Source organism: Scatophagus argus, chromosome 19 (genome assembly GCF_020382885.2).
Source record: "Scatophagus argus isolate fScaArg1 chromosome 19, fScaArg1.pri, whole genome shotgun sequence".
Classification (NCBI taxonomy): Eukaryota; Metazoa; Chordata; class Actinopteri; family Scatophagidae; genus Scatophagus; species Scatophagus argus.
Window position 1 is genome coordinate 11,276,873 of NC_058511.1, and position 14,308 is coordinate 11,291,180.

Genomic DNA, 14,308 nt, shown 5'->3' on the forward strand with positions numbered 1-14,308 from the left:
CAACTAAAGAAGGATATGCCTTCTCAGTAAAAGATTAAGTAAGTTAAGCTTAGCATTAGGGCAGCACAGTGGTGCAGTGGTCAGCACTGTCGCCTCATAGCAAGAGGATTCTACGTTTGAATCCCAGCCTTTCTGTGTAGAGTTTGCATGTTCTCGATGTGCCTGCGTGGGTTTTCTCCGGGTACTCCAGCTTCCTCCCACAATCCCAAAAACATGCACATTAGGTTAACTGGCTACTCTACATTGCCCCTAGGTGTGTGTGTGGTTGTCTGTCTTTGTGTTTGTCAGCCCTGCAATTGACTGGCGTTCAGTCCAGGGTGTAACCCGCCTCTCACCTGTAGTTAGCTGGGATAGGTTCAACAACTCCAGCTCCAGTTCCCCGTGACCCTGACGGATAAGCGCTATAGAAAATGGACGAATGAAGTTTAGCATTAGGTCAAGAATAGAGTTATGTTTTGGACTGAATTTTAAAAATGTTAATGTCAAACACATCCTGAGTGAGTTACAGTGTTTGGGTGTGTGACAGCTCTAACTGAATCTATAACAAAATATAATCTCAACTACCATCCATGCACTGAAAAAGCTGCACCATGCAGTCACCTAAGATATTTTTAATGTGAATTAGATGTTTTTAAATATAAAAATGTTATATTTTTGAGATAAATTTCAGTTTTGCATTCAGATTCAAAAAAAGTTACTGTGCAGAGTGTCTAACTGCGAGAGATGTGTTACATAATGACTTGCCTAAAACAGGAAGTTACATGATGTTGTACTGATTTTGTATGCAACTTTCAGTAGCCTTCCTTTAATTCAAACTTAAGTTAACATTGTAAAATGTCGTTCTTATCATGAGTGGGCAGATATTTATTTGATGGGCATATCCTGATTACGCAGCGTATGCTGTTTGTAAATCCTTTGAGGTAAATTTGTGATTTTAGGAAATTAAAATAAAACCGACTTATCTTTACATGTCCATAAATATGACACCACAATTGAACACCCTTATTTTTTATTAATGTCAAGGATGGTCATTTTTTCTGCATAAAACTAACTAGCACCGCCCAGCATTTCAGCTGATGTTTAAGGTTCTCCTCCCAGGATGGTTTGTGGGTGTCTGCACTTCACATATTTCTGTGAGGGTTAGAGTTTCCTTGAGAAGTGAAACAGAATGACTTGCTCATCTGTGGCATGCAAAAAGGGAAAATACAGAAGTCTAATTTCATTTTTCTTCTTCACCATAGGCATGATGCTGGCATCTTCTTAGCCCTCATCTTGAATGGCATAATTTATAACATATTTTTAATAGACATTTCATAGACATAGACATCTCTTCTCCAGCCTACAAGGATGCATGCTAATTTTTTTTTATTTTTCTCTCTCTCAGCGGAAATGGTGGACTAGCGTGTACGGACAAGAGCAGAGGTAAAGTCAGTGAACCATGTTCTGTACTCAAGAAAAGAGGTATGGTGTTTTGTTTTGGGGGTAGGAAAAATAAAATTTCCGGTATTTAATTCAGAAATGTTGAACCGCATGTCATCAGCGTATAGAGAAAGCTTGGTGGGAAATGCTTTAACCCATAAGAACCCAGACCCATTTTTCTTTATAGGACTGTTATGGGGCTATAAAACAGATTGAATGGACCACATGTAACACATTTCTGAAGTTGTTTAGGAAAAAGTACCCCCTAGTGTCCAAGATCTGTTATGTTCCTTATACTGCATGTTACATTGGGCGTTTATACTAAATTTTTTAGTAAAATCATTTAAAAGTTTGTGACAAATGTGTCACTGTGGGTTCTTATAGGTTAAAGTTAGTAATTTTAGTATTTTTATGTATGTAACCAAGTACTTTTATGTTTTTGACAGCAGGTGAGAGAATAAATAATGAATATGAGATTCTTACTTCTGTAAAAAATAAAAACTAAGTATTCTGACACTCTCAACATTGCTCTACATAAATTAAAACAATACTGGATACAGTATGTAACATGACATGGTCTTGACGAAACCACTGGTGTGACGTACTGAGCGGAAGAAATAGGAAACACAATGGCTGCTATCGGTGAAAAAGAATACAGTGTAAGTCCATATATTTTAGGCTGAAATTAACATACCTGTGCAAGTATTTGGTAAAGTGTGTGGAAGTATAGCAATTTGGGAAGTTACTCTCTGCCTTTGGGTGTGGATTAACTTAGTGAGCTGATTGAAGTCAAGTTTGTCCGTTTAAAGCAAATATTAGCATTGTTAGCATGTTGAAGAATTTGACGTGATCCATTTCCTTTTCATCATACATTTTTGTTGATACTACAGATTTCCATTGAGTGTGTGGACAATCCTGATGGATCGCCAGGTGTTGTTCTCTATGATGACAAAGCAGTCCATATTTTTTGTCAACAAGTAAGACTTTTCAATTTTAAGTGAATCTTAAAATCTATTTGGTCTTCAGTTATATGTAATGTTTGTCCTGTGTTTTGTTGTCAGCGGATCACCTCGGACGATGAACAACATCCTCACAGGTTAGCAGCAGGAGGAGAAATTTGAATGTTGGACAATTTCTTCAAGTGTTGTATGGAAGATAGGATCAAATTGTGTTGAGGGAGAGGGTAAAGTGAGGAGTAATTAGGAGACCGATCCATGAGCTGGTTATCAGCATGCTAATATTGAGGCTGTGATATTTTGTCTCTGTGGCACTGAGGCTGCTGAGTTTCGGGTTGCATCATCATATCTGGCCAATGGTTGTTGCATAATAGATAGAAATTATCAATGTAGTTGATCCCTTTAAAATTACTGCTGTTTTTCACATTTTGCTGAGCCAAGTTTTCAGTGATAACAGTCTGCTTCGCCTGTTGATCACTCTTGGTATTGGTCCCCTGATAAAAACCTGATCTTTCAGGCAATACAGACAGTTAAACAGTTTAATACTGACTGTTCTCTCCAGATTTGTCACCACATGTAGACTGCTATGATTAATTTGAGTGTGTTTATTTATCAGCTGGATGCAGTATGTTTTAATCATCTAAGCACTTTCTATTTTTACCAATGTTTCTGATAGTTAATAACACGACAGGCTAAACCTAAATCTCTTTCTCCAACTGTTGTTTTGTAGCTCTGTGAGAACTTTCAGCTCTGCTCATAATGAGAATGAGAGCACGGCCTTTGGTAGAAATCCTTCAGAGACTCACAGTTAACCACTAGCCAGGTAAATCTACAGTCACGTATGAGGCTTTAGCCCATGTCTCATTTTACTGCTTTAATTGAATTGCATTGCATTTTCTTGCCAAAAAATATCCAAAAAATTAAAATAGTCTCACTGTAGACAGTTAAGTATTTGATGATTTGTCCAAAAGATGTTTTAGACATGTGGTGGAAAAGTAATTGTTTTATTTGCTTACTTTTTTATTTATATGATGCTTATGTTTTCATGAGGCTACATATTATTAGTTATAATAATTGTAATATGAGTGATTATATAATATTAAGCCATTCCAAACTTCTGTGTTACATTTTCCACAGTCGAGAGAAGCAGGAGGAGGAGGATGAAGAGGAGGAGCAGGCATCAACATAAACTGGCAAAGAACAGCCTTTGTATTTAATTCCCTTCAAGAGCCCCATTCTTTATAGTTTATTTATGTAGTTTAGTTAGTTCCATATATATATATATATATATGGTTTCTTTGTCTTTATTGTCTTTGCACAAAAACATTGATGTCAAAATGAGACAAGATGATTTATGTCTGAATTATCTGTTAGCTAATTTTTGTCTACACTTATGTACATATAAATACTATTGTCAAGTTTGGTCGGTGTCGCCGACGCAAAAAGAGCTGAACCCCAATGCAGAGTCAAAAGAGCAGGCAGGCAGGCAGGCAGGTCCAAGCAAAAGTCTTTAATTAAACGAAACTGAACTCAAAAAACACACACACTTACTGTGGCTTAGGCAGAACAAAAGATCATGGCAAAAACTCCAGACAAATACAAAGCATAGCATGGCATGGCATGGCATGGCAAGGCAAGGCAAGGCATAAAGATCCTGACGTGACGTGGGGGATAAACACAGACACTCTGACAATGGTGACTGGGAAGACAAGGACTAAAGAGACACGACAACGAGACACAGGTGACACACATCAGGAGGGAGAAAGCAATCAGGAAAACCAAAGCAAAGCTACATGAAAACAGGGCACACAGGGGAAGAGACACTTTCACAATAAAACAGGACATGACAAAAACCTTGAACATAAAACATGGAAACACATGACAAGACAAACATGAAACATGGCACATGGACTGAAATCAAGAGACAAAGCATAACCAAAAACCACCAGGCATGACAACTATAAACACTTATATAAATAGTAGCACACTTTCATCTAATCCTAAAAAAAATAAAAATAATAAAGTATAAAATTACAATTCTTGATTCATTTTTCTCATGCTTCCTGATTTTTTTAACTGTACATGTAAATCTATAATGTTTGTACAGTCACTTATAAAATCTTCATAGCACATTTAACAAGTCATAATAACTTTGAGAGATTTGAGATCTCATCACATTTCAAACTTTTTACTTTTCTCACAATTTGTAGCCTAAAATTTCTGTGGGAGACTTTTACTGCAACATACCAATATGAGTTCAAACCACTATTTAACAGTGTTATCAAGTTGTGTGTGCAGGATTGGCATCACCTCTGAACCTGTTTATAATATACCACAGACTTTGACTAAGAGACACCTGCGTTCTTTCAAGATTTTTTTTTTTGAATAAGATTTTTTGAACATCAAAACTTGTTTTTATAAAGAAAAGAAGGAATCCACCAGACTGCAACAGTAACACTGTAAAAAACAAGGCATGGTGATATACTATACATCTTTTGAATGAAACTGTCTTGTTTGAATTGGCCAAAAACCAAACTACAGCCTCCTGGTAGTTGTGTAGTTATTTGATATAGCTTCTGCCTCAGTGATTACCATGAACTTGGTTTGGTTTACATATGAAAACCAAACTAGATCATCTGACCTGAAGTCTAAAGTTGAATTGTCTTTGCTGTGGGATCCACAGCACCAGTGTCAATAGAAAACGTTTAGCAGCCACTTTATGAGCTCTTAAAGTGTCCCTTATCGAGGTGCTTTTGTGAAGTTCTGAGAAATAAAGTCTGGACCCAAATAAGCCAACGAGCAGAGTGGTCAGACAGTAAGCAGACAGATCAAACCACAGAATAAAAGTTCAAAAGAGTCTTTCATCAAATACAAATGAATTGCAAACTATTTAAAAGAATCAAAATTAAACAGGGTGACCAATTAATAGTCACTTAAATAAATAAACTAAAAAAAGGGGCATTGATTAAAAGTCTCTAGGAACTGAATCCAATATGGGAACCAGGCAGCAGGTAAGTGCAAGTGGTCTCAGTAACAGATAGCAGTCCAGGATATCGTGAAATCTGGGGGTGATTTTCCAGGCAGAGAACACAAAAGACTGGTCGGGCCATGGACTGGTCAGGGCAGGTAGAGAAAGGCAGGTGAACCTGAGCACAAGAAATGAGAACAAGTTCAAGGTTGTATACAAGGAAAAATTTACAATAGTGTGAGCTGGTCTGACAAGTATGTGTTTAAATACAGCAGGTAATGAATAACGTGTGTAGGTGAAGAGGTGGGAGAAGGAAACGGGTAATCCAAAAAACAGGCAGAAACAAAACACACACAAACAGACAATGGAGGAAGGCGAGGCAAAGCACAGGAAACACAGGAAAGCACTGGGAGAATGACAAACCTAACAGCTTCTTGTCCACTCTCAGGGTGTTTTCACAAATAGTCCTTTTCTAAATGAACCAGTCTCAGTCCAAAGTGGACCAAAAAGTGAAGCAACAATAAAGGAGCTCAGTTCTTTTTTCATTCACATTGAAAGTTCATTTGAAAGAGGGACCAGTTCTCTTTCTGATCCACTTCAGCTCTGATGAGGCCTCAGTCCTTTTGCTGTTCACATTATAGTGACCTTTACTGCTTTGGATTATCGTTAACTGTCACTTGGAACAAGATGGCTGCTGCTATATTTGGCTTATCCATATTGCTGTGGTATTTAATTATTTGTGTGTCATAAATAGCTGCTTCTTGATATGTTCCTCATTCCATATTTGTAACAGAGCTGCTGTTTCCTTCTCGGCCCACACAACATCTCGTCCTCCTCCTCCACTTGCCATCTTTTCATCAGCCACGTGTCTATTTTGTTTTTCGAGCGCAAGGTCATATGATCTACCTACGGCAAGCCTAAAGGGTTAAAATACAGTTGAAAGAAAGGTAAACCAGGAGTGCTTTTTGTTCACAATGCACAGGTTAAGCAAACCGCTTTGCGGACGTAAAGCAGCTGAGCTCAGTTCAGTTTGTTTCAGAGACCCTCAAAGGTTAATACAGTCTTACTGTCACATGCACTATACTTGGCAATGTGAAATGCATGAAAATGTAACTCCAGGAACATTTTGAATCAATATCTATCATGTAGCCAGTAATGTTGCAATGTCATATTATACTTGTCTCTTTCAGTTTTGTCATATCACTCAGATTTCCCAACTGCGAGGATGAGGACTCGGACATGGACTGGGAAAGCGCAGATATGACGAGCCAATACTCAACCAGGTAAAAATGACTCAGTGTAAATATATGTAAGCCAGCAAGTGTGTGTCATTGTCTTCTAAATAAAGCCTACAAAATGATCCTGTCCATCCAGTGCATTCACATATGTGGTTATAATTATTTTGCAATGATGAATGAATGAATGAATTTAATCAATTTTGGAATGAGACTGTAACATAACAAAATGTGCAAAAAGCGAAGCGGTGTGAATACTTTCCGGATGCACTATACATCCACATCCACACCAATGGAACAATATTACGCACAACTTCCTGGATCCTGTTTTTTTTCTTTTTTTTATTAGCTAAAACTGGATTCAGATTTATACTAAAATACTAGAAAACATGAAAACAAACAACAAAAACACTGATCAGTGCACTTTAATAAAATAAAACAACTTGAAACAGCAGTTGCATAGATTACAATAGTGAGTGAATCTCCTCACCTGCCATTACTCATTTCACTTGACTGAGGTAAGAATTAAGGCCTCCGAAAGTGACTTTCAGGGACACTGAGGCGAGTAGCTACAAGCTGCTGTGCTTACCTGCTTATACACATTATGTCCAACTCTGCACTGTACAAATACTAAACAGTTGTACCAAAACCGTCGTTCACAGCAATCGCTGCAACAAACGTACATTCAAACTTCCCAACAAAGAAATTCATCACAAAGAGAGTGAGTGAAAGTGAGACAAACACTCTTACAAGAACAAAAGAACAGACAAACGAAAATAAAAACGAAATGTAAATTAGTAGCTGCTGTAAGTAATCACTTTGTGAGGCACACCAGCGGGAGCTGCGATTGGGATTGTAAAAGGGATGTCTGACTTTTGACAGTTTGGGGTCAAAAGTTTCTGTTCAGCAGGCTCAGAGATGTCGGCGCCCATGACTGCGTCTGGTATGGAGAGGAACCTGGAACAGAAGCATCAGATTAGTAAACCTGCAGACAGCTTAAACCTGCAAGCTTGGTTTTAGTAATAAGTTACAGGGACAGACACAAATAAATAAGCAGTTTGCAACAAAGTCATTTATCTGGCCTGGTTGCTTTACTTTGCTTTGAAAGCTCATTTAGATAAATGGTTACTGTTAGGTCATTGACTGGTAACTTGAGAAAAGGGTTAGAGTTTCAGCAACAGGAAGGCCAGATGACACACAAGGCTTTAAAATGATCCATTTTAGCGCTTATTAAAGTAATCGCTGTGTACAGATACTGATCAACAGTATGAATCCCTCAGATGTAACAAGACCTTTTCACAGGAAAACAACATTAATGTCTGTTCTGTTCAAGTGTCCCAGCTGTCATGTCAGTGAATGAGCATGAAGAACACCAGGAACCTGAAATTGAAACAGCTAAATTGAATGCAGCCATCATTATGTTAGTAGTTACGCTTATGCTGTAAAAAGGGTGATGAAGAATAATCACTGAATATATTAAAATGAGCGTGAAGTGTGTGAGTATGGGGTGTGCCTCTGGGAAACAAACCTTGGGTGGTTCTGGACTGCCAAATGGTGACAATTCTAGGGAATTTTCTTTGTCAGAGGAATTGTTATGGTGATGGTGGGCAAATTTTCTCTTTAGTGCTTCAGCAATCAGAGCGGCTGGGTCATTAACAGATGCTGCACCTCCCCTACTGCGCCTCTTTCTGACTGGTGTACCCCCTGGTGATCTACAAAGAAACAAAAGGAAAATTAATTAGGATATAAGAGATTATATTTCAGAATATTAATTTTGGTATTACTCAGGTATAAATTGTGGCACACAACGTATGCTATTGAGCCTACTGCCTACCTCTTCACTGAGCGCAATTTAACTTGACTTAAGTCCTTGAGAACATGCAGCATGGATGGGATCCCTTTAACTTCCGAACCCCTGCTGAGATCTGAGTCCTGGGGATTCAGCCGCCTTCCATCAGGGCCTTTCTCGTCCGTCCTGCGCTGTCGGATCAGCTCGCGTACAGACAAAGACTCGGTGGAAGAGTTAGGACAGGGAAGGGGTGGTGGTGGTGGTGGTGGAGGAGGAGGAACAGCACAGCGAGGTGTGGAGGTCAGAGCTGGAGGAGAAGGAGAAGACAAAGGCGTGCCTGGTGCATTCTGGGACTCGATCAGACCTAACAAAATGTTAAAAGAGAATAAAAAGTCTGTTACTTTTGCTCGACTTTTAACATACAAAACACACCTGTATGTTGTGTAAAAAATGTGAACCTGAGCCTGGAGCAGCAGTAACAATCATGGCGATCTGAGCTCGGAGTTTGAGCAGCTCGCTCTCCAGCGCGGTGATCTTCTTCAGGGCGTCTGGATCAGCTGTCCGCCTTATAGATGTGCCTCCTCTCTGGGCTTGATTCAGGGCCGGTCCTGGGTATCTCACCATGTCCTGATTTGCAGTTATTTGCTTTTTTGGAAGCAAATGGTTCCTATGGAGACCAAACATCAGTTTAGTATTACTTTTATATTTTCTGAAACAATAGCAGAAATGCACATGTATACAGCATATATGTAGGACATGTTCTTAATCTTGGCAGAGTGTTTCACACACTCCCTCCACGAAAAGCTGTCAGAGGTGAAATTCATAGCAGCATGGAGGCAGCCGCTGCATCTCTTTGTTCTGATGCTACACTGGACTCTGACTCATAAAGTTTAGGAAATACACAATCCATACCTGGTCCTGGCAAAGTTGTCCCCCTCATCTTCATAGACCCAGAGGACATCAGCGAGTGAGGGGATGACAGGTTTATCCGCAGGGATGTCGACATGATTCCTCTGCTCACCACAGCTGAGCAGAGGGACCTAAGGATGAAACATGTACAAGCAGGAAAGTTCTGTGACATGAAGAATGTGACAAAAATAACACACAATTACTGAAGTTATGAATGATTATGAAACATAAACCTCTTAAATATCACCAAAATGTGAACATGATTGCGCAGAAAGGAAATCAAATGAAAGTCTCTTGTGTGTGTCATGTCAAAACAATTAGGGTTTACACATTACGAATTAACACTCAAGTTCAGCATAGGATACAGTGTTGTTTCTGATTAGAGAGTACTTTGTGGCATACTTTAAATCAGGCTGCACACCTGTTTAGTATTGTTATATTCATGTGTTTATAAAAAGAACACACTTGATTTGCTGACTTGAATCTGACCAGTTAGAGACAAATATATAACTTCATGACATACCAATCAACAGTTTTTTTAATTTTCACACCAGCAATCTTCATTGTCATAATAAACTGAACCAATTTTGGTTGATGATCTTCAGTCTGTTAGAAAACACAAATAGTACAAGTACCTGGAAGTGGACGCGTGGTCTAGGTGCCAGTGGGAGATTGGTCCCAATCATGCGCACAATGCTGCGATACTGACCGCACAGCTGACTGTCCCACACTGGAACCAACTACAGGCAAGAGCACATAAACATAACCTTGTTGAAACAAATTGCCTAACAAATTCACCTAGTTAACCTTTATGGAGCCATAAATACCATTTGAATCCAGCTTCAGAATCAGTAACATGATTATAACTGCATGTGTGTGTGTGTGTGTCTGTACTCACCATGTCTGGTGACACTCCAAAGTACTCCAGGACAAAGCGCAGCACATACTGGACATCCTCTACTAAAGACATTGGAAGGACTTTTCATGCACCAGCTGATGCAGCTGCAAAGCTCGACTTTCTGCTGACTGACTTGATAAGAGGCCAATGAAGAATGGATCACACTAAGTCACATACTTTACACCTGCAACAACAACAACAACAACAAAAAGACTTACAACACTAAAACTACAAAATATAACTATAAAATATAAGAAATGTCTGTAAAAACCACAAATCAAGCCAGAAATCTCGATGTAGTTATGGACTTAAATTATAACACCTACATTCCTCACCTTCAAGCTACTGCAAGAATTTAAGAATTTCTACATCGCGTCAAGACTAAAACTAGAGGCGCTTAATTCAATTAAAACTCATTTTGGAGGTCACATTTCTAACATTCCTCGATCTACTGAAGTCGGTTATTGATCGAACTGTGCAAGTGTCACCTGGTGGCCTCGCAAACTGATGCTCAGGGAGGTAGCTGTCTTCGTCCTCACCCTTGAATGCTGACTCGGCTGAACAATCGCATTAGATCGGCAAAAGGAGGGTTCATAGAGGATTTTAGTTTTAACCTAAAGAGTGCATTCTGTCCAGGCCAGTGCAGGTAAATTCAGTACCGCACGGGTACCGCAGTGTGTCTCTCTGTTGGACTGCATGGCTCGTCAAAAATAAAATGCACGACGCACGGAAACATGCGGGATAAGCGAAAACATGTGTAACATTACTTACCGTGGACTCGTTGTCTGGTCAAAAGGCGTATCGGTGGCTACATTTGTGCGAGATCTTCTTAATAACTAATAGCATGAATTATAACTGCAGATAAACATTAATGAGAACTTGCTTACAGTTTCTCTCTGGGGTCACGCATCCAGCAGCAAGCCTTTGAAGTCAAATAAAGCTACACCAGCAAAGCCTCCTCTGATTGGCTGTAAATGCAGAACTGGCACGAGAAGCCAATAGGAAAGGGCGACTGTGCATGGTAGGAAACGGCTTGTCGACCAATTGCGTGTCACGAAAACCTGGCACCGAAATTTGTATTTTCGTACTGCTGTATTCTCTGTTGGGTAAGAAAACATCTATAAACTTAAATTTCAAGGCATTTATCGCACTTAAAGGGTATGTACGTTGCTGGTAGTCGTAACAGTCGCACTATTTTCCGTCCAAACGGTACACCGAAACAAATCTAAATGTATTTTATCAAGCTTGTCAGCTTCCTCACATGTCAAAAGTAGCTAGCTTCTTCAACTAGCCACAACGTTAACGCTCGTTCTGTGTCTTGACAGGACAACAGTTTTAAACTGTCCTTGTATCTCGAGATTCCTAACTTGAAAACAATGACTGTGACGTTAGGTAAAACCACCCGGTTAGATGGATAGATGGGCGGATGGATGGATAGATAGATAGATGCTTTATTCATGCCAATGGCGAATTTCAAATATACAGCAGTTCATGTATGTATATATATATATATATGTGTGTGTGTATAAAACAACTCTTCCACTCATAAAAAATGACTCTAAATAAATAAAAACAGGATAAGTTGTATAGAACTATCGTGATTAAATTAATTGCCTTTCCACAACACATTTTGTCTAGCTTTAATGTTAACACTGTGTCAGGCTAAAGAGAAACCACACTGAAATAACGTTACCACAACACTCGCAGTTTCAGGTCTGGTAAAGTTAATAAAGATGATGGATGCGCTGTCAGTGGTGAGCCAGCTGCGGGATCTGGCTTCTGAGCCGCAGAATCGACAGGTGATTGTTCAGGACCAGGGCTGTCTCCCCGGGCTGGTTCTTTTCTTGGACCACCAGAATCCAGATGTGCTACTTGCAACTCTTCAGGTGTGTGAACGAGGCCGGACTGGTGCGGTGAAGTGTTTTACATTGACTGCCAATTATTTTACCTATCAAAGTTGTGTTTAAGTTGTTCCTTCATTATTATTATTATTATCCATGAATGCCAATGCTGAATGGCAGCATGGATAATCAAAATCAAGCAAGTCTTCAGGTTCTGAACTTGATTTGCATGCTGTACTGTGAAAGAAATGAAAATGGCTGCTTAAAGGTAGAAAATAATTAATAATTAAGGACAGTCTGTGATTTAGGTAAATTGTAAAACCCTGAGTAACTGTGTGTACGGATGTGCAAAATGCTGTGTATATTTGAATCCCTTTTTGTCTTCCTTTGTCCTCAGACCCTGCGCTACTTGGCCGAGTTGTCCTACAACATCCCCACCATGAGGAATGAGCTGGGTATGATGGTGAGCTTGGAAAATATAATTGGACGGTGAGGGGATTTTTTTGTTTGTTTGTTTTTTTACACTATCTTGCTGACCCCCTTGCATTCAACTACATCAGTAGTTTGATCTTAGCAGTGGATAGAGAAACTTTATAGTTACATGTTTATATTATGTAAAAGGTGTTCTGTTGCCTGAAAACATAAAATTAAGGATTAAATTAGCCATTTTGTCAGTCATTTGAATTGCTGAACAACTCAGATATGCGGCTAGCTTTTCAGAGGTCTGGGAACAGGCTACATTCAAGAAAATGTCTGTCCATATAGGGAGGACCTGTCTGTTGACATCACAGCCTTGGCCCAGGAAGTGTTTGACATTCTGAGTGCACCTGCAAATCCTGTGCCACGCACACCTGAAAGGGAGAGGAGAAAGAAACCCCAGTTCTTTATCAACTCCTGCAGCAAGAAGGCCAAGTCTGTAACTTTGCACATCAAGGGGCTGGATGGCACTGTGAGGAGGCTGACTTACTAATACATTTGCATGACAGTAGGGATTGTTATTACTGCCAGCATGTGAACTAATAGAGCCTTTCCTTCTTATCAAGGACCGGAGAGGCCTGTGTGAGGAGGCTCTTCTGAAGGTCAAAGGGGTGATCAGCTTCACCTTCCAGATGGCTTCCAAGAGATGCACCGTCCGCATCCGTTCAGACCTTCCCACGGAGGTAACGCACAAAAGCACAAAGAAAGTCATTTGTTACAAGTGTTTGCTTAGGAAACAACCAGTCTGTTAAAATATTACTTTACATCTCTAGGTGTATTACATATTTCTATTATTGCATCGTGAATGCCACTGACATAGACATGATGCAGGACTCTGGAGTAAGAAAACAGAACATTTGGTCTCTGCTGCTGGATGTTTATTAATTCCAGTCACCTCCTTCTCTGATGTTTCTTCATGTACAGAGTCTGGCAACGGCTATTGCTGCCACGAAGGTGTTGTCAGCCCAACAGGTGGTGAAGAATGAGGCCGGAGAAGAGGTGAGTAGTGCTCAAAGAACACATTTTGAGTGTGTCAAGCACTTTACACTATACTGCCTGAGTGTCCACAGAGAAGAAAAATTGTGGGTTCACACTGGACTCTACTCTCCTCTCAAATCGTTTTCTTTAGGTTTTTATCCCACTGACCACATCAGGAGTGGAGGTGCAGCAAAACTCAGCTATACCAGACTACCTCCCAGAGGAAGAGGAGAGCCCAGACAGGGAGGTCAACCGAGCAATTTCCCGCACCGCAGCAAAAGAAGATTCCAGTGGAAGCTGGCTCAGCACTGCTGCCAGCTTCCTGACTAAAACTTTCTACTGGTGAACCTGGTGCAGTTTGATTCCCTGAGATCCAGTGACAGAATAGTGCTAAAAGATTTTCTCTACTGCTGTGTTTTACTGGAATGGACGTAACTGGATGTTAGTGCACCACATGCCTAAATCCTGGTTTTGTGAGCATGGTCTGGTCATGGTCCAACATTCCAGCAGTTGTTGTGAAAAACTGCAAATTAGCAACGTGCAAAAGCACTTCTCATTTTACCTCAGTTGTGCATAGACACACATGCCTTGTCTCTGGATTACAATGCTGGTTTCTATCCAGTATTCTTATCGATGTAAATATTTTCTGTTGGACTTTGTCAGTTTTCTCTCTAAATGTAAAAAATTTTTTCAGGCTTTTTGCTTCTGTTCAGTACACTTGGAGAAGTATTTTTCAGTGTGTCCTGGTGTTTTTGTTAGTAGCTGTATTGATTTATGCTAAAATAAATCTACTAAATATTATATTTGTTTGGTTTGCACTGGAACGTTTTTTTCCCGT

General features: G+C 39.8%; 2 protein-coding genes and 1 long non-coding RNA gene across 7 annotated transcripts; 2 read left to right on the forward strand and 1 right to left on the reverse strand.

The window, feature by feature from the left end:
- The first annotated feature begins 1,118 nt into the window (after positions 1 to 1,118).
- Positions 1,119 to 4,191, forward strand: LOC124051004. 3 transcript variants are annotated; one of them, XR_006841720.1, is made up of 5 exons: positions 1,119 to 2,078; positions 2,310 to 2,396; positions 2,481 to 2,515; positions 3,106 to 3,198; positions 3,513 to 4,191. It is a non-coding gene; the product is annotated as an uncharacterized LOC124051004 (long non-coding RNA). The 3 variants fall into 3 exon arrangements; XR_006841719.1 differs by having other exon boundaries at positions 1,119 to 1,422; XR_006841718.1 differs by having other exon boundaries at positions 1,120 to 2,396.
- Positions 4,192 to 6,988: 2,797 nt separating this feature from the next.
- Positions 6,989 to 11,184, reverse strand: mtfr2 (mitochondrial fission regulator 2). 2 transcript variants are annotated; one of them, XM_046372698.1, is made up of 8 exons: positions 11,062 to 11,184; positions 10,175 to 10,358; positions 9,912 to 10,016; positions 9,280 to 9,407; positions 8,826 to 9,034; positions 8,413 to 8,731; positions 8,107 to 8,290; positions 6,989 to 7,535 (listed from the first exon to the last, which is right to left on the reverse strand). In XM_046372698.1, the coding sequence occupies exons 2-8, from the start codon at positions 10,244 to 10,246 to the stop codon at positions 7,491 to 7,493; spliced, it is 1,062 nt and encodes a 353-aa protein (XP_046228654.1). In that variant the 5' UTR covers positions 10,247 to 10,358; positions 11,062 to 11,184; the 3' UTR covers positions 6,989 to 7,490. The 2 variants fall into 2 exon arrangements, with proteins under 2 accessions (XP_046228654.1, XP_046228653.1); XM_046372697.1 differs by having other exon boundaries at positions 10,946 to 11,122.
- On the forward strand, positions 11,132 to 14,271 carry armc1l (armadillo repeat containing 1, like). 2 transcript variants are annotated; one of them, XM_046372699.1, is made up of 7 exons: positions 11,132 to 11,280; positions 11,882 to 12,060; positions 12,413 to 12,504; positions 12,781 to 12,964; positions 13,059 to 13,175; positions 13,417 to 13,491; positions 13,622 to 14,271. In XM_046372699.1, exons 1-7 carry the CDS (start codon positions 11,193 to 11,195, stop codon positions 13,814 to 13,816), a joined length of 930 nt encoding a protein of 309 aa, XP_046228655.1. In that variant the 5' UTR covers positions 11,132 to 11,192; the 3' UTR covers positions 13,817 to 14,271. The 2 variants fall into 2 exon arrangements, with proteins under 2 accessions (XP_046228655.1, XP_046228656.1); XM_046372700.1 differs by having other exon boundaries at positions 11,243 to 11,332.
- Positions 14,272 to 14,308: the final 37 nt, after the last annotated feature.